This window comes from Pseudozyma hubeiensis (assembly GCF_000403515.1).
Source record: "Pseudozyma hubeiensis SY62 DNA, scaffold: PHS52, whole genome shotgun sequence".
NCBI lineage: Eukaryota > Fungi > Basidiomycota > Ustilaginomycetes > Ustilaginales > Ustilaginaceae > Pseudozyma > Pseudozyma hubeiensis.
Window position 1 is genome coordinate 179971 of NW_012133834.1, and position 17169 is coordinate 197139.

At 58.4% G+C, this 17169-nt stretch overlaps 4 protein-coding genes across 4 annotated transcripts; 2 read left to right on the forward strand and 2 right to left on the reverse strand.

The window, feature by feature from the left end:
* Nucleotides 1-308: 308 nt before the first annotated feature.
* PHSY_005657 (4-coumarate-CoA ligase) lies at nt 309-1895 on the forward strand (the record flags this gene model as incomplete). The annotated part of the gene is made up of 1 exon (XM_012336265.1): nt 309-1895. One exon carries the CDS (start codon nt 309-311, stop codon nt 1893-1895), a length of 1587 nt encoding a protein of 528 aa, XP_012191655.1.
* A 476-nt stretch (nt 1896-2371) lies between these two features.
* Nucleotides 2372-4087, reverse strand: PHSY_005658 (acyltransferase; the record flags this gene model as incomplete). Its single annotated transcript, XM_012336266.1, has 1 exon — nt 2372-4087. One exon carries the CDS (start codon nt 4085-4087, stop codon nt 2372-2374), a length of 1716 nt encoding a protein of 571 aa, XP_012191656.1.
* A 1580-nt stretch (nt 4088-5667) lies between these two features.
* On the forward strand, nt 5668-7476 carry PHSY_005659 (glycoside hydrolase; the record flags this gene model as incomplete). The annotated part of the gene is made up of 1 exon (XM_012336267.1): nt 5668-7476. The coding sequence occupies one exon, from the start codon at nt 5668-5670 to the stop codon at nt 7474-7476; it is 1809 nt and encodes a 602-aa protein (XP_012191657.1).
* A 227-nt stretch (nt 7477-7703) lies between these two features.
* PHSY_005660 (potential U3 snoRNP protein Utp20p fragment) lies at nt 7704-16877 on the reverse strand (the record flags this gene model as incomplete). Its single annotated transcript, XM_012336268.1, has 1 exon — nt 7704-16877. One exon carries the CDS (start codon nt 16875-16877, stop codon nt 7704-7706), a length of 9174 nt encoding a protein of 3057 aa, XP_012191658.1.
* Nucleotides 16878-17169: the final 292 nt, after the last annotated feature.

The window sequence follows — 17169 nt, forward strand, 5'->3', positions numbered from 1 at the left end:
CGCTTATGCGTAGTGCTGCATGCTGACTTCGAATCCCCTTTCAAAATTTCCCCTCGCTTTGAACCCTGACCCTCAAATTTTGGCGCCATCTCGTGGCTTGGACCCTCTTTTGATTATTCGGATCTGGTCCCCGATACCATGCTCGCCGATCGGCATCGCTTTGTCGATACCTTCTTACGAATCGCTGGCGTCGATGCAACAGTCATGGTCAGGTGGTGCGCGAGGCACGCCGCTTGGCATGGACGCTTAGGCACAAGCTCGGACTGCAGCCTCGCCAGCGCGTCGGTGTCATCTCGCCCAACCACACCATGTACCCGATCTTCGTCTTTGCAGCAGAGGTCGCTGGTCTCGTCACGGCTCCTGTCAATCCCGCTTTGACTGTGGGTGAGCTTGCCAAGTCGCTCCAGCAGGCCTCGGTCGACGTCGTGCTCACCCATCCCTCGTGCCAGGACAATGCACGCGCCGCATGGCACCAGGCGAAGGTCGCCATGGGTCGACCCATCGCCACTTCTTGCTCGGACGCCGTCAGCGATGGCCTCTTCATGCTTGACGATGCCGACGAGCTCGTCGTCGGCAAGCACGGCGAGCCTGACCTGCGTGCCGAGTTGACCGACAACGAGCTCGAGTCGTACCGCGTCGAGGACCCTGCTACCGAGACCGCCTTCATCATGTTTTCCTCGGGCACTTCGGGCTCGGCGAAGGGAGTCGAGATCACCCACTCGAACGTCATCCACAGCGTCATGGCCCTCGTCGCCACCCACGATGACTACTTCGGCCAGAAGGACGTCCAAGTCGGCTTCCTGCCCTTCTACCACATCTTTGGCTTGATCAAGCTCATGCACCACCCCTTCTATCTCGGCATGAAGATCGTCATCCTCCCCAAATTCAGCCTCGACCTCTTTTGCGAAAAGATCCAGGAGCACCGTGCCACTGCCTCGTTGGTGGTGCCTCCGGTCCTCTTGCAGCTGGCAAAGAGCCCTGTACCCGAGAAGTACAACATGTCGAGCCTCAAGTGCGTCCAGTGCGGTGCGGCTCCTCTATCGGCCGAACTCTTTGAGCTGCTCGAGAAGCGCTACCCTGGTATGGCGGTGCTCAACGGCTATGGCCTCACCGAGTCGCTTCCCTCGGTGATCTGCTCGGGTCCTAAGGAGCTGCCCAACTCGAAGGGTGCTGCTGGCCGTATCGCTCCGGGTGTCGAGGTGCGTCTCGTCTCGGAGGAGGGTCACGACGTCGGTCAGGAGCAGGGTCGCGAGGGTGTACCAGGCGAGGTGTGGCTGCGTGGCCCCACCATCATGAAGGGCTACCTCGACAATGATGAGGCGACGCGCGACGCCTTCACTGCCGACGGATGGTTCAAGACGGGCGATGTTGCTGTGATGCGCAACACGGAGATCTTTATCGTCGACCGTATCAAGGACCTGATCAAGTTCAAGGGTTTCCAGGTCTCGCCCGCTGAGCTCGAAGCGGTGATCACGAGCCATCCCGAGGTGGCGGATGTCGCCGTCTTTGGTGTCTGGTGCCCGAGTCAGATGACCGAGGTGCCTCGCGCGTGCATCGTGCCGAGGGACTTGGACCTTCTCAACCGTCCCGAAGAATGCATGGAGCTGGAGAAGCGCGTTCGCTCTCACATGGAGAAGCTCGTCGCCGCACACAAGAAGATCCGCGGAGGTATCGAGTGGGTCGCGACCATCCCCAAATCTCCTTCGGGCAAGATTTTGAGGAGATTGCTGCGTGACGAGGCTGCTCGGGCTTCGGTCAAGGCGGACGAGAAGCACCAGCTACGCCCGACGCTGGTCACGACACTGGCACCCGTCAACACGAACAATGGCGGAAAGGAGGAGGAAGAGTCGAGCAACAACATCTTCTCTCCCGTTTCGCCTGTCGCTGCTGCGTAGTCGGACGTTGTTGTTGTCTTTGTCTTGCTCCCGTCGCTCGTTTGCATGCCTTGTCGTCGTCGTCGTAGTTCTCTCCTACCGCATTTTGTCTCGTCACGCTCTCTTAGTTCTGCATTTCTCTCCTCGGACATTGATTTTTGTTTCCTTGACGCTCGGTAATTGATTGTTATACTTGAGTTGCTGGTTGTGAACAGTGTGTCGACCCATTCTAAGCATGAGCATAACGGCATCGCGCAGCCTCAGGCCATGTGTTGTTGACACTTTAGACGCGCGCTTCTTCGAAGCATTGGCGCCTTCCTTCTCATGCTCCCGGTCGACTTTGCTCCACTCGACCTCCTACTGGAAACCCCATCACATCCTCTACTCGACTGACAACGACTGACACCTTTGCAAAACACACCGACGCAATCGGACCAGACACATGTGCGCAACAAAACAAAAATGCAATTGAACTTAACCGTACACGTCTCGCGCCATCAAACCCTGATCCACCTGAATAGCCAATTGGAAACCCAAAGCGCACCATCATCGACGAGCCTCGCGTACACCTCGACGACGACGAGCGAAGCAGGGATCAACGCGGCAAAGAGAACCGCCAGTATGGTAGCTGGGTTGGTCCAGCCGAGCGATGCGGTGAGGTGGTAGCGGAGCAAGCTGCCTAGACTCAGCATCAGGGTGCCCGAGATAAGCGAGATGCTGAAGGCCCATCTGCCTGCGTACTTCAGCAGCGGCGTAGAGAGGGATCGTTGGGCTCGGGGTGAGAGCTCGATCAGGAACAGAACGCCGGTAGCTACCAACCAATTGTCGTACCTCGGGAACGCCACTCTCGCCGGGTCGAGGTCGTAGTTGAGTTTGCCCGTGTTGCCGTCGACGTGAGCTACGATCTCGTTCTGCGCATCCGCTGGCAGACCCGCGATCCAGAGGTACTTGAACATGACACCCACCACCGCAAACACCATTCCGGGAACCCACGCTGCGACGAACCTCGTACCAGCTCTGTTGAGCGGAATCTTTCCTCCCGGCAGCACCTGCCTGTACACGGTCGACCACTCGGCGATCAACAACCCAGTCAGAGTATACCAGCTGAAGCGACCCACCCAAGCCGTGGTGAGGATGAGCAGGATCATACCCATGTTCTTGTACCTCAGCACGGTGAAGGGCAGTGTGAAGGCGAGGATGATCAGGACGTAGGTCTGTTGAAACAGCACGGGGATGATCCAGAGCGTTCCGCTGGGTGGGATCATGGTGGTGGCACGTGCGATCTTGTAGTAGGTCGGGGTGGAGAAGAAGAAGAACAGCGTGTTCCAGTATTCCAGCGCGGACGAGAATTGGGCTGGGGGAGAGGCGAGCTGGTTGGAAAGGCTGGTGGAAAGCAGAGATGCGTGGCGGAAGCCGTCGACGGCGATGACGAGGGACACGAGGGCGACGGTGATGGCCATGGGAAGAATGAATCGGAAGGGTCGCTTGAATGCAGCACCTGCAAGTGGGAGAGCCTGCCTGCGCTCGATGAACGTTTGCAGGCTTGCACGACCGGAGAGGATGATGAAGAAAGACGCTTGCAGTTCTCCGTCGAATAGCAGTGGTGAGAGGACCTTGCGCAGGATCGATTGCCAGGCGGGCGCGACCGAGAGGAAGGCGGCCGGGTAAACGCCATCGATGTCGCGATCCGCTACGATGGCAGGCGCAAAGATGCGGAAGAAGGTCCATAGGAGAACCTGGATCCCGAGGATGCCACGCAGCCCTTCGAGGTAAGCAAGACGGTTGGTACGGGTTCGACCTTCATCGTTGCTCTTGTCCTCGGTAAAAGAGCTCGATGTCAAGCCGAAGATGTCGGCTGATTTGAGGACGAGGTATCCTCGCTCATCGTACGTGGCATCTGATGAGTCGAACTCGGACTTGAGTGCAGCAGCCTCAGACTTTTTCTTGTTGCTGCCAGAACGAGTGGCACCTTTGCGAACGGAGAGATCGCGTCTCACGGTTTCATTTGTCGCGTTGGCGCTGGAAGCGGGTGGTGAAGTCCAAGCTTCGTGTGGTGTGACGGAGAGCTTCTCCTCTGGGTCGAGATCAGGTAGGGAGAAGGCGGCTTGCTGCTGTTCGGGATCGGCTGCGGTGGTGGTGCGAGCGCTTTGTGCACGATGGATGGACTTGCGCGTGGCGGGCAGCGATGCACTGAGCGAATAGCGGGATGCCATGCTTGCGAGTGTCTACGGAGCAGGGTGTTGGCAGCGGTGCAGGTGGTTGAGAAGGTAGAATGGAAGGCGGAGGAGCCAACTTAGCCGATGGGAGCCTCGACGAGGACAACAGGTGGAGCAACGTACGAGAAAGTGTCGGGTCTAGTCACACCTCGCTGCAGCTTGGTAGAAACTCGAGGTCTACAGTCGTCCTTTCATCTGGAAAGCGTGCAGTGCGAGCTCATCCACGATCTGCACAGGAGTGGCCGACACACACTATCGAGCCTCGAGCCGGAGCTTGAGACTCTCTGACCCCAAGAAGGGGTCCGGGCAACTGCGCGCCATTTCACTGCTTCACCTATTCGCTGCATGGACTCTAGACGAAATCCTACCTGCATTAGCCTGGGCGTAGGTGGATCTGTTTGTGAATCTCTGCGTTGCGAAACAAGGAAACATCATCATGTCTCGTATGTGCATGCAATCCATGCGAACACCGAACACCGACGAGAAAGAAAAGGGGGGCAAGCCCAGGCAAGGGCGCGAATAGACGAGGCATGACGCAAGGTCGTCTCGGTACGCTGCGTATGGTTTAGGCATCACCTTGAACAAATTTCTGGGTGCGAGAGGCTATTTTAGAGCGCATAAATCAATCTGTCATGCGCCCACATGCCGCTTTCTTCGGGTCGCTACCACAGCGGTGTCGGCTTTGACTGTCGCTTGACGGTTCGTGTCCGTCTGGTCACGCAGATCCGGCTGTTCTTTGAAACTGATTTCAAGGCGATGTTCCAATTTCCGCTCGCATTCACGCTCCGCTTCGACCCTCGCGCATGCTCGTCCACGGTGCAAGTCTTGATCGGTGCACATCACCTCGCAGCTAGGGTGACACAGTGATTTCCTCGCAGAGCCTACAAAGTGAGGTGCACAATGGTGCGAGCGAGCGGGCTTCGGTAATCCTGCGTCCCCCCTCATGGGCTGGGAACTGAGATGTCCGTGGTGGCTTCGGAGCGATCAATGAGATCTTTGCAAACTTTCCTGCACAGCCAAGAGTCTTGACCAGTCCTGCCGAGGACAAGCAGAAAAGCTGTAGCGTCGAGCGGAAGCAGAAAGTTGCAATTGCGGGTGGCGATGTCGATCGCTAACGACTCACCGATACGTCTGTCTACACGCCAAGTCGGCGTCTAGATCTGAGCTGATCGCATCAACTATGCCGTAGCGGTTCGCCGAAGAATAACAAAGGTCAAGTGCTTGATGGGATCCTCAAGCACAGTGTGATTGCGAGTGGTGAACGTGATCGTCTACGCCTCCACCTGCAGTCAGTGTGTACAGCACAGGCTGCGCGTTATCCGAGGTCAAGGCTGCACAAAGGGTCTCACCACCTGCATCACCACAGCTCTTTTTCTCGATCTTCCTCGCCTCATCTGCAAGTCGCTATTGCCACCATCTCCTTTTCTTTCCCTCACATACACATCCCTAGCTCCATCTGGACGGATCGATACAGCTCTCCACTTAGCTTGAACCAGTACGAACTGCATTTGCTCCAGATTCCCAAAGCAAGCAAGCATTAGATTACACGCAAGTGGCAAGCATTGACAATGTCGGCCATGTTCGATCGCGGCGGTAGCGAGGCGGACTCGTATACCGACAAGCCCATGCTGCCCACTGCTCACACTCGCCGCCAACCGCCGCCACCACCAGCCTCGGCGCGCAAACGCAACAACAAAGCAGCTGCTTGGTGGAGCCGTCAATCAAGAATTCGCAAGATCGTCTTTGTCGCCCTGCTTGCCGTCGTGCTCCTTGCGCTCATCCTCGGCCTCGCACTGGGTCTAACCATCGGCAAACCAGCCAAAGAAGACTCCGACCCTTCTACCGACTATGTTCCCTCTACCATTTCTGGCGATCGAGCGTCTCTGCTCCAGCAAGGATATTGGTACACTGCGCCTAGCAACGGCACCAATTTCAACTGGACCTCCGCAAACCCCCAATTGGGCAACTACAGAGCGGATAGCCAAGGCGTCGACATCATCATCAACACCACCAATACATTACAGCCTATCGATGGTTTCGGTGGTGCCATGACCGACAGTTCCGCATTCTTGTTGAACCGGCTCAAGAGCAGGGAAGCTGGGCTGTACAACAGGCTGATGGATTTCATGTTCAACAACGCCACTGGTGTCGGTGTCACGCGCATCTCCATGGGAGCGAGCGACTTCTCGGTCGGACAAGAGTACAGCTACATCCCTCAACCACCTGCTTTCGCTCAAGCTGCCGATCAGCTCAGCGATCCCAATGCGCTCCTCAGCAGTTTCAGCATCCAATCTACCCAGACAACCCAAAACACCATCCCTGTTCTGGTGGATGCCTTCAAGCGCAATCCCAACCTCAAGGTCATTCTCAGCCCGTGGTCTCCACCCGCGTTCATGAAGTCGAACAACACCATGAACGGCGGAACGCTTCGATCCGGCTTCATCGGTGTGCTGGCGCAGTACTATGCCCAGACAGCAGCGGCCTTCACGCAAGCAGGCGTACGACCGTGGGCGATGACGCTTCAGAATGAACCCTCCCACATTGCTTCTTACCCTTCTATGGGTATGGATGCTTCGACCCAGTCGCAGCTCGCATCTGCGCTCAAGGCCGCACTTGCTCAGCGCGGGTTGGCGCAGGTCCAAGTGTGGGCTCACGACGACAACTACTCCGGCTACCAAACCGCTGCGGACATTGTCAATGCCAATGCGTCGAGCATCGATGCCGTCGCCTTCCACTGCTATCGTGGCGACCCCTCCCAGATCGCCTCGTTCGAAAGCGCTCTGCAGAACGGCGTAACGAAGACCGTCCACATGACCGAATGCACGGGTGTCAACCCTGCCAACCGATGGTCTGGAATCCAGGGCTGGTTGAACAACGTCTACTGGCCCGTCGGAAACGCCAACGCACGTTCCATCGTCCAATGGAACCTCGCACTAGACAACGGGTACGGTCCTCACCTCGAATCGTCCTACTGCAGCTCCTGCACCGGATCCCTCACGCTCTCGTCCGCGGACCATCCCGCCGACCCTTACGTCGAATTCAACGATCAGATCTACCTCACATCGCACTTCTCCGCCGCCACCACTGATCTGACCAACGTCGGCGGTGGACAGGCCGTCCGTGTCGCCGCTAGCCAGGGAACGCTCTACTCGCTCCAGAGGCAGGACTGGGACTGCCTGCGATGGCTAGCCTACGCTGCGCCGCTGAACGCGAGGAGCTTGCAGCCGCCGAGCAGCGCAAACGGAGCCACGGCGACAAGGAGGGTTGGCTTGGTGATGGCCAACACGTGTCAGCAGACCAAGAACGTTGTCATCTCGAGCGATGGCAGGAGGTCTACGCTGCAGGTCAGGCAGGGGTTGACGAGCTTTGTTTGGACCGCACCTTGAGCGGCAAAGATGGAATGAAGGAACATGTGATTCCTTGATATGCACTTCGAATTGGATGTGTTGTGAGCGTGAGCAAGTGAGTGAGTGAGTGTGCCTTTTGTGCGTTCGTAGCGTTCGCAGCTCCACTTTTCAGTCTCAACCAAGTCACACCTTTTACAGTCGCACAGAGAAAACAATGTCATCGACTCTTTTACGTCCGGCACACAACAACGATTCTCCCACCTGACTCAACTCCTCCTCATCCTCTTGGTCTTCCCACTACCGCCCGCCTCCCTCCTATCCAAATTCTCCTGGTTCCTCTTCCTCCTCGCCGCGTGGTTTTTCGTGTTTCTCCTCTCGTTCCTCCTCTTCTTCAACTCTGGATTCTGAATGCCCTGCATGAGCCTTTCCGTCTTCCTCCTTTCCCTCTTCTCCTGTTGCTTCCGCTTCAACGACGAGTACACCTTGTTGAATCGACCCGTGTCAACGAGCGTCTGCAGGTGGGATTGCACTTCGATGGCGAGACTCTTGAGGGCGTCACCGCCGTGCAGCGAGGTCTGCGTGGTGGAGGGGGATTCGACGAGGCGGATGATGGGCGAGAGGAGCAGCGGGAGTAGGTGCGGGAGCAGCGAGCGCGGGAGCGAGCTGGAGAGCGCCGCGAAGAAGCGCAGGATCGAGGAGGGCGAGATGGTCCAGTGCGGCGGTTTGGACTGCGCGAGTGAGAGGCGCGCCTGGAACGAGAGGCGAGAGACGAGCCAGCGGAGCGGATCGGTGGCGATGACGCTGGGGGCGTCGTTGGCCGTGTTCTCGGCGACAGAGTCGTCGGAATCGCTGTCAGAGCCAGAGCCCGCGTCATCATCGTCGTTCTCATCTCGTTCCTCGTCATCGTCCGAACGCTGCTCTTCATCGAATGCGTCCAGCTTCTGCTCCTCTTCCACCTCCACCTCGTCCAATTCCGGCCGGTCAACAGGGAACAGTGCAAAGCACCTTCCGATCCAAACCAAGTTCTTCACCACTTGCAATGCCAGCGTGTCGTCCAGCTTGTCCGATCGCAGCTGTAAGCACGATTTCTTGGCCGCATCCACCAACGCCGGAAGGCTGGCCACCGGATCCTGCTGCACGGCGACCATGTTCGGAGCCTGTGGCTCTCGCAATGCGTACAGTCCACCCAAGATGCGCGAGGACGAGATTCGGACCCACTTGTGCGGGAACAACAGCAATCGACGAACCGCGTCGTTGGCAGTGTTCGCTTTGCCGCCGTCGTTGTTGCCGATGATCGTGGTGATTCGACCAAGGGTCTGCAGCGAGTGGTAGGGGAGTTGCCAGTCGAGTTCGTCCTCGAAGGCCGACTCGGTGTTCTCGAGCGACTCGAGGTCGTCTGCGCACTCGACGAGCACTGTCGTCACTACATCCAATGCTCGATCTGCCCAACCCACGCTTCTCTCCGGCAAGGCTTCCATCAACAACCCGTAGATCTGCACTCCGACTCTGGCGAGTTCGGGTTTCGCCTCCTGCCTAGACCACGCATCCACCATCAAAGCCGTCTTGTCCTGCTGCGCCTCCGTCATCGCTCGCAGCAGCGTACGGATCAGCACCGCCGACTTTTCGCGACACTTGGAGCTGCTGTCGTTCGCCAACACCATCGCTAGAGCGACAAAGAGCATCTCGGCGTACTCCTGCAGCAGCTCGTCGCCGAACTTGTTGAGGATAGCGTCGGTGATCTCGAGCACGGAGAGACGGCCCGACTCGTGCTCGTAGGCGAGGTTCTTGGCGAGGAATCCGATCTGGTTGCGTAGACGCTGCTTGCCCTGCGGGTAGTCGAGCAGGAATTGGAGGTAGGTCGAACGGCAAAGGTCACGAACCGATTCGGATTGGTTGGTCACCATCATCTCGGCCACCTTGTCCATCGTGTCGTACACTTCGGACACCACCAGCCGTCGGCTGACGATGGCGCGCAATAGGCTGAACAGCGTGCTTTGCACCGCGGGCTCTTCGAGGTCGGGAGCGATGAGCTTGAGAAGACCGCTCAAGTGCGTCTCTGACAGCGATGCTTGCTTGCACTCTCGCAGGATGGCAGTGAGAGTGCGGAAGGCCGTCTGCACGATCTGCGACTGCGGCGAGCCGTACTGATGGATGATACCAAAGATCTGCTTGATGAACACGGGGAGTGCCTTGTCGACGCGCGAAACGGGCACCTTGACGATCTGAGCGATGGCACGCAGCGACAGCTCGAGCACCGACGACTCGTTGGCGTACGCTGCCTCACCGACAATGTTGACCATGCTGTTGAGCTTGGCCAGCACCTCTTCGTCCTGGAAATCGAACCTCTCTCGACGCAGCGAGGTGACGAGCATCTCGAGACCGAACGCGACAAACTTGTGCGCGTTGCGCGAGTAGTGGTCTTTGCCTGCCGTGGCTCCCTCTTCTACGTCCTTGCGCTTCAGGAAGACGGCGTAATTGTACAGCGTGGCCGACTTGTGGCGCGACGCAGCTTTGGTCTCGGCCTTGCGCGCCTGCAGGAACACAGCATCGCGACGGATGAGCGTGGCGCAGAGCGACAGGAATCGACCCGAATCAAACTGCGGATTGGCAGGGATGCCGCTCGAAATGCGACGCAGGCACTCTTCCACCTGACGTACCACCTTGGGGATCTCGGTCTGCTGCAGAATGTCTCGCAGCGGCTGAAGCACCTCGGCCATACGATTGGGCGCGACGATGCGAGAAACCTGCTCGAACGTGTCCATGCTCTTGCTGTGCTTGACTTCGCGGTAGGTCGTCTTGCTTCCGATGGACTCACGGTCGTCGGCTGTGGCGCCAAAGATGTCCTCGACGGCGATCTCGATGATTTCCTTTGCGCCCTGGTCGAGCGAGGTGAGCGGCTCGTCCTTGCTGGTCATCAAGTGTGTCAGCACCGAGTGCACAGTGAATGCAAGCACCGCTTTCTGCGGACCTCGCATCAGCGCGCGGCGCATCTCCCGCAGGAACTCGGGCAGGAAGCCTGCTCCCAACGACGACATGACTTTGCACGCCGTTTCGCGCGCAAGGTCGCGCGTGTCCTGTGCCTTGGCACGGAAGACGTTGGAAAGCGTCTTGAGGAGCTTGGAGATCTGCGTCTTTCGCTGCGTCGCGGGCAGACACTGGGCAACGCGGACCACACCGACAGCGATGGGCAGTCGAGTCGAGGCTTCCGTCTCGTCTTTCTGCTCGAGGTACGCCATGAGGCGGGGCAGCAGACGCGTGGTAACGGCGTCGAGGATCTTCATCCGTTCAGCTTCTTTATCACCCTTGCTCGTCTCCAGAGCAGCCCGAGCTTCCTCGTCCTGCTCCACGTCCTCTTCGGCCGCCTCGTCCTCGTCGTCTTCGATGACCGTCTCCTCTTCCATACCAAAGTGGAAGTTGTCGAGGATCGCCATGGCCGTTCGAACCATGATGCGTTCCGTCGATCCTTTCTTGTTTGCCAGGCGCAGGTACTGCCACAGGAGCGCATTGTAAGGACCCCACGTGAGCTGACCAGCCAGCAATCCGAGACTCGCGATGACCTCGGTGATAAGGTTGTGGTCGGTGGTTTCGACGGATCCTGGCATGAGGAAGTGGCCGAGGATGGGAGCGAGGATGTCGCTGATGGTGCGGCTCTTCATGCCACCTTTGGCCGCCTGCTCTGGTAGACGCTTGACGGCACGCGTCCTGCGGTGGAGCTGGATGTGGTGAATGTTGTTGAAGAAATTGACCTCGGCGTCACCTGCGCCGAGCAGGCCGGAGAGCTCCGCCATGACTTCGCACTTCGAAAGCTGTTCCGCAGCCGACGACATGACGGCCAGCACATCTCTTCGCACCAACTCGGAACGGTTGCGAACGGCCTTCTTGAGTCCAGGCCAGACGGCTTGCAGGAAGATCTGCATCAACTCGCCATCGCCATCTGCGCCCGAATCGCACTCGGCTGCCGTCTGGCTGATGAACTTGACCAGCGAGGCGTTGGCGTTGCTGCGCACCGACAGCTCCTCCGGATCCAAGATGAGGAACAACGAGTTGTGTACCAGCGGCTGCCATTCCTTTGCAGTGATCTTGGCCTCGCTCGCATTGATCGAGTCGAACGCCGTAAAAAGCTGGTCGAAATCACGCTCCTCCATCCTTCGCTTGCTAAGCGCGTTAAGCTGTGTGCACCACTTGGCTACACGAACCAGCTGCGGGTCCACCTCGGCGCACCGATTGAAGGCTGCGCTGAGCGCCTTGCGCGACTCTGCCGTGCGGAGCAGCGAGAAGAGTCCGCTGAGCATCGCAAAGGTGTTCTGGAACAGCTCGGAGCGCTGATCTCGGAACTCCGGAATGAGCGATAGGAGGCGCTCAAAGATGGCCAGCAGCTCGGTCTTGGTGCGCTCAGGCACGAGGAAGTTTGACTTCCGCATCATCGGGCTGAGAAGCTTGACGAGGTGGCTGGCGTCTTCGGCAGCGGTGACGAAGGGCGAGAGGGCTGCGAGGAGCGAGATCTGGCGTCGCAACAGGTCGTCTCGGCCCATGGCAGCGGCTGCGGGACCAACCGCAGACGATGCCTGCTCGATGAGCGGCGTGACGCTGTTGAGGAACACCGAAGCGTGCGGTCTTACGAGCAGATCGACGAGCGGCAGGTCGCAGCCATTTCTGTAGTCGACATCCGAGCTAACGTCCATCGCATCCTTTTCGACGGAAGCAGCAGCTAGCACGCGCTCCGCGATATCGAGCACAGATCCGATTGCCGACGGCTTGACGGTCGGCGCTGCAAGAATAGCAAATACGCTCGGCAAAAGATGGTTGTCGTACGTTCCAAGCAACGGAATGGTCTCGGGCTGGCCAGACCACACGTGGAAAAGTTCGAGCAATGCAGACGGGCTCTGGCTCGACTCCACCTTGAGCAGTTCGAGGCGTGGCGAGACGAGCTCGGCAAAGATCGCGGGGAGGAACCGGTCCCATCGGAAGATGGTCGCGGCTTGCGGCTTTCCGAAGAAGTCGCACAGACGCTTGTAACCAGACTGACGAACGAGACGCGCTCGAGAGGTGCGCGCTGTGAGTGGTTTGGTGGACATCTCCAAAGCTGCTGCGTCGGTGCTCTCAATGTGCACTTGGACGACAGCTCGATGAGCGTGGTAGGTAAGGTTGAGAGCTACCGAGATGAGACGATCCCAATAGGGAAGCAGGTTAGCGCCGATCTGTTTGACGACCTCGCCGAGCAGGGTAAGGTATCCAACCTGGCGCCGCGTCGAGGCCACCGGAGCCTTCGAGACGTATTCGAATTGATCGTTTTCGCCAGAAGGTGGGCGAGCCTGATCACCAAAGGGAGCGAGCATGAGATCGACGAGGGTGACAAGCTCTTCGGATCCGATGTCGGCCAGCGCACCAAGCACGGCTCCTCGTCGGGCCCTCTGACCGGCACCGCTGGTGCGATTGCCACGCCTCGACAGCAAAGCACCAAAGAGGAGACGAATGACCAAAGGCATCAGCACGGGTCGGTGATAAGGCTGCACGACGTTGGAATCCGAAGACAGGGTGAAGGAGGTGAGCGTGTCGCGGAAGTTGCCGGCCTCGAGCAGGTCCTTGAGTTTCGTGGCGTACGGCATCACCGCCTCGTCCTTCCAAGTCAAGATTGCCTCGAGCGCAAGCTTCTGGGCCGAAACCTCGGCGGTAGCGCACAGGCTGAGCAGGTAGTTGTGCAGCTCGCCGGAGCGCGACAGCGCTTTCGGGTTCTTGAGCTTGCCGAGTACCTCGAGGTACGCATTGAGCTGCGCTTGGCGATCCTTCTTGCCCAGCTTCATGGCGGTAGGATCAACAGCCGCGACCTCCTTGCCTTGATCTGCTGCATCTTCGTCCTCCTCGTCTTCGTCATCGTCGTCGAGAGGAGAAAGCAGCACGCCCGCCAAGTTGCGCGGTCCTGCGTCTCTGAAGAAGATGTGTACAAAGCGCGCATTGTTGCGCTCGACGATGGGTGCCACTTCGCACAGCAGCTTGAGGATCTGGTGGCGGTAGTTGACGAGGTCGAGTCTGGCATCCGGTTGCTGGACCTCGATGCAGGACTGAAGCGTGGTAGTAAGGCCGGCTTTGCTGCTACCTGTCGTGCCAGTAGACGAGCTGGTGCGAGCATGCTGAATGCACCTTCGCACAGCTTTGCGTCTCTCGAGCAAGATACCGTCCTGGAACTGCTTGTCGTCATCGACACCGGCAATGTCGCTTTCGTCGCGCAGAATACGATCAGGCTCCACCTCGTCTGCATCTGCAGTCTCCTCGAGATTTTCGTCATCCGCCCCCGCTGTGCCAGCGCTCGCATCTGTCCATACCTGGGGAACGGATCGCAGCTCGTTAGTATCGAGCTGTCGTCCCGATTCCAGCTCGGTGACAGCAATGCTGAAGAGCTTATTCTCGATGTCGCGCTGACCAGCTCCGACAATGTCGGAGATAGCCTTGATTGCTTCGGACCAGACCGGGCGCAGGTTGACCTTGAGGTTGGCGACGAGGTAGCGAAGGATCAAAGCATCTCGAGTAGCGAGTCGCTGAACGTCAGCTGTCTTGTAGACGGCAATCGCACGGCCGAGATCCCGACCGACGCTTCGCATGCGCACGTTGCGGTCGCGGATCGATTCGACTGTCAGAGGCGTACGCTCCACCTCGACGAGCTTGTCGATGAAAGTGCCGCTCTCGCCGAGCTCTTCCGCTTCGACGAGAGACAGGATCTCGAGCGCGGAGACTCGAATGACAGGGTCCGAAGACATGATCGCTTCCGACAGAGGCTCGAGCAGCTCCGTCAACTGCGGAAGCTGGGGTCGGAGACTGACAGGGCAAGAGGCGAGGTACTTGCTCAGGCCGCGCAGCACGCCGCGGTGCCAGGCAGCACATCGCACCACCTGCTCAACGGAAAGGTGCTCCTTGAGTCGCTTGGCCGTGGCTTTGAAATCCTTGCCGGAGCTGCGATCTTGCAGGATAGCTAGGCTCTCCAGAGCGAGTCCGGTCAGCAAGGCCGGGTTGACGATGCTCTGGTCGTAGCTGGAGCGGACCTGCTCTTGCGACGAAAAGTAGGCATCAGAGAGAAGGCCATCCAGCAGGAGCTGGCAGATCTTGCTGAAGAAGTTGACCGAAGAAGCTGTCTTGGGGACTGTCGAAAGGCGCAACGCAGGTACGAGAGGTTCAAGAAGATGCTGCTGGGAAAGTCCATCCGCGCGATGTTTGGCCTTCGATCCGTTCGATTTTGCTTTGCTGGGACAGAACAGCGTGACGAGTTTTGCCAGACGCTCTTCGATCTCTGTAGCCACGTGCTTGGACCAACGAACGAGCACGGGGCTCGGGTGCGAGACACGCAGCTCGTCGAGCTGGCCGAGCTTCTCGAGCCGTTCGAGGAGCGTGAAGGCGTGGTCCTTGCTCTGCGCAGAGGTGGAGTTGGAAGCAACAGTCTCTGCGGTCGAAGTGAGCACGGTCGGGAGAACGAACTGCTTGAAACCGCTCCATTCGAGGGTGGGCTGTGCCAGCGCCTCGACCAGACCGCTGAACTCGGGCCAGAGGGTCTGTCGCTGTTCAATGGTGTCCTTCGACTTGGACACCGAAGGTACAGGCGCGACTGAATCGACGAGCTTGATTCCCGGACCAAGGAGGTCCTGGAGCCGACCGATGGGGATGGACAAGGCCAGCAACGAGACGAGCGAGATGCGCAGTGCAGCTCCGGTCGAAGTTTGCACGCTGGCGTCGAGGAAAAGAGGCGAGAGACGCAAAAGCAGTGCAAACAGCGCCGGCTTGACTTGGTCGGCAACACGAGTACCTTTCCTGACGCCTACAGCACATGCTAGCCATTCTACAGACTCTGTGAGGTGCGCTACGCCCCGAGGGTTGTTGGTCTCCAGCGAAAGGCGCGACTGGTTGTCGTCGACGAGGCTGGACAGGTACTCGAGGACGGGAGCAAACTGAACCGCATTGCAGTGGTGGACGAGCGCAGTGATGGTAAGGCGGCCGAGGATGAGCCGCGCCAGATGCCGATACTTGTCGACCGATGCGTTCGGCGTCGATCGGCCGGGACGAAGAAGGACGCTCAAGAGCGAGATGCACTTTGAATGCAGGCGGCGATCGAGCGACTTGCAGCCTTCGACCCAGATGCCGGCGATACCGCGGGAGAAGCGGACCGAGGGCCGACGGGAGGGTTGGTGTCGGTAGCGGACGTGTTGATCCTCATCGTTGAGCATGGTCTCCAGATCGGAGAGGATGAGCGATGTGATGCTCTGCAACTGGCGACCTCTTGTCTTGCGTAGAAGGTGAGCGAAAGCTTCGGACGCGAAACGCCTGGTGAAGGGAGAGATGCGCTGAACGTTGGAATTGACGAAACCAACGCTGCGTTTAGCGGTAATCTCTGCGTCTTCCTGATCTGAGATGGCCGAGGCAGCACCATCGGCGTCATCGTCTTCATCCTCCTCCTCATTCTCATCCTGCACTGACGCAATCGGCTGTTGAGCGACGATCGGCTTCCACCCAAGGTACGTGCGGATGACGGTCCACGTCTCGACGAGCCGACGAGTTCTATCGTCCACGTCTTCCACTCCCGCCTCTTCGTCGTCCATCTCGACATCGAGAGCATTCTCATCAGCATCATCGTCTTGGTCAGATCGTGTCGCCAACTCTTTGCTGACAACGAAAGGGCTGACTGCCTTCAGAATCCACGCGGCCGACTGGAACCCACGTTCGACCAAGTTCGCAGCTGCACGTTCATCTCCGTTGGTGGTATCTTTTGTCGTGGTGGTGATGTGTATCGCGCTCGTGAGCATTGGAGGGTAGATGGGGAGGAACTCGGATCCCAGATCCTTGGCGAGTCGGGGCAGGAGGTCGAGCGCCGCATCCCAGGCAAGCCATTGACTGCGTGTAGACAGTGTCGTATTAAGGACGGACGAGATAGTGGCACGGTGATGTATGAGCTGCGGCAGCGACTGTGTGATGGGGTTGAGTTGGCGGTAAAGGTCGTGGAATGCATTGGAGAGGTTGAGATCGGTCCACGCCTGCAGTGCTTGTGAGAATGAGGTCCTTGCGTGGAGTGAAGAGGACGCTTCCTCATCGTCGTTGGCGACCAGCGTGTCATCGTCGTCCAAACGCGCTGTTGAAGTGCTGCTTGTAGAGGGCGCAGCAGCTGCTAATGGAGCATCGAGTCCGGAGTATGGTCGGTAGCTTGTGCTGGCACTGATGGCAGCCGGTGCGAGGTGAACATCCTGAAGTCGTTGGTTGAAGGAAGCATATCTGAAACGGCTCGAGATCTTTTCCGCTTTCTTGTTGATCTGCTTCAGCGTCTTCTGCTTTGCGCTGGCCTGGCTGCCGCTAGCATCGAGGTGGACGCGGCGGACCTTGGAAGCTTTGCTGTCGGCCTTCCTTCGTTGCTGCTCTCGAGAGAGCTTCTTGCCCGCCTTGCTAGGTTGAGCAGATGTGGACGCCATCGTGAAAGCGACTGCGCGGAAGCAACCGAGGGATGTCGATGGTGATGACGATGATGGTATGGGTTTGGTGGCTCAGTCCAGAAGAAAGTTGAGCTCCGTTCGGTGGTTCCACACTTTTTTTCTCAGCGCGGCGTGGCCAAAGGGAAATTTTTGTGCTTCTGCTGTTGCAAAAAATTGCCCGACTTCCGAAGCGACAAAATTTCAAACACGCCGGTTTCTCAGGGTCTCCTGCTGCAAAAATCACAGTCCTCCACAACGTTGACACTCTAACACTTCCAAATCTTTTCCAGCC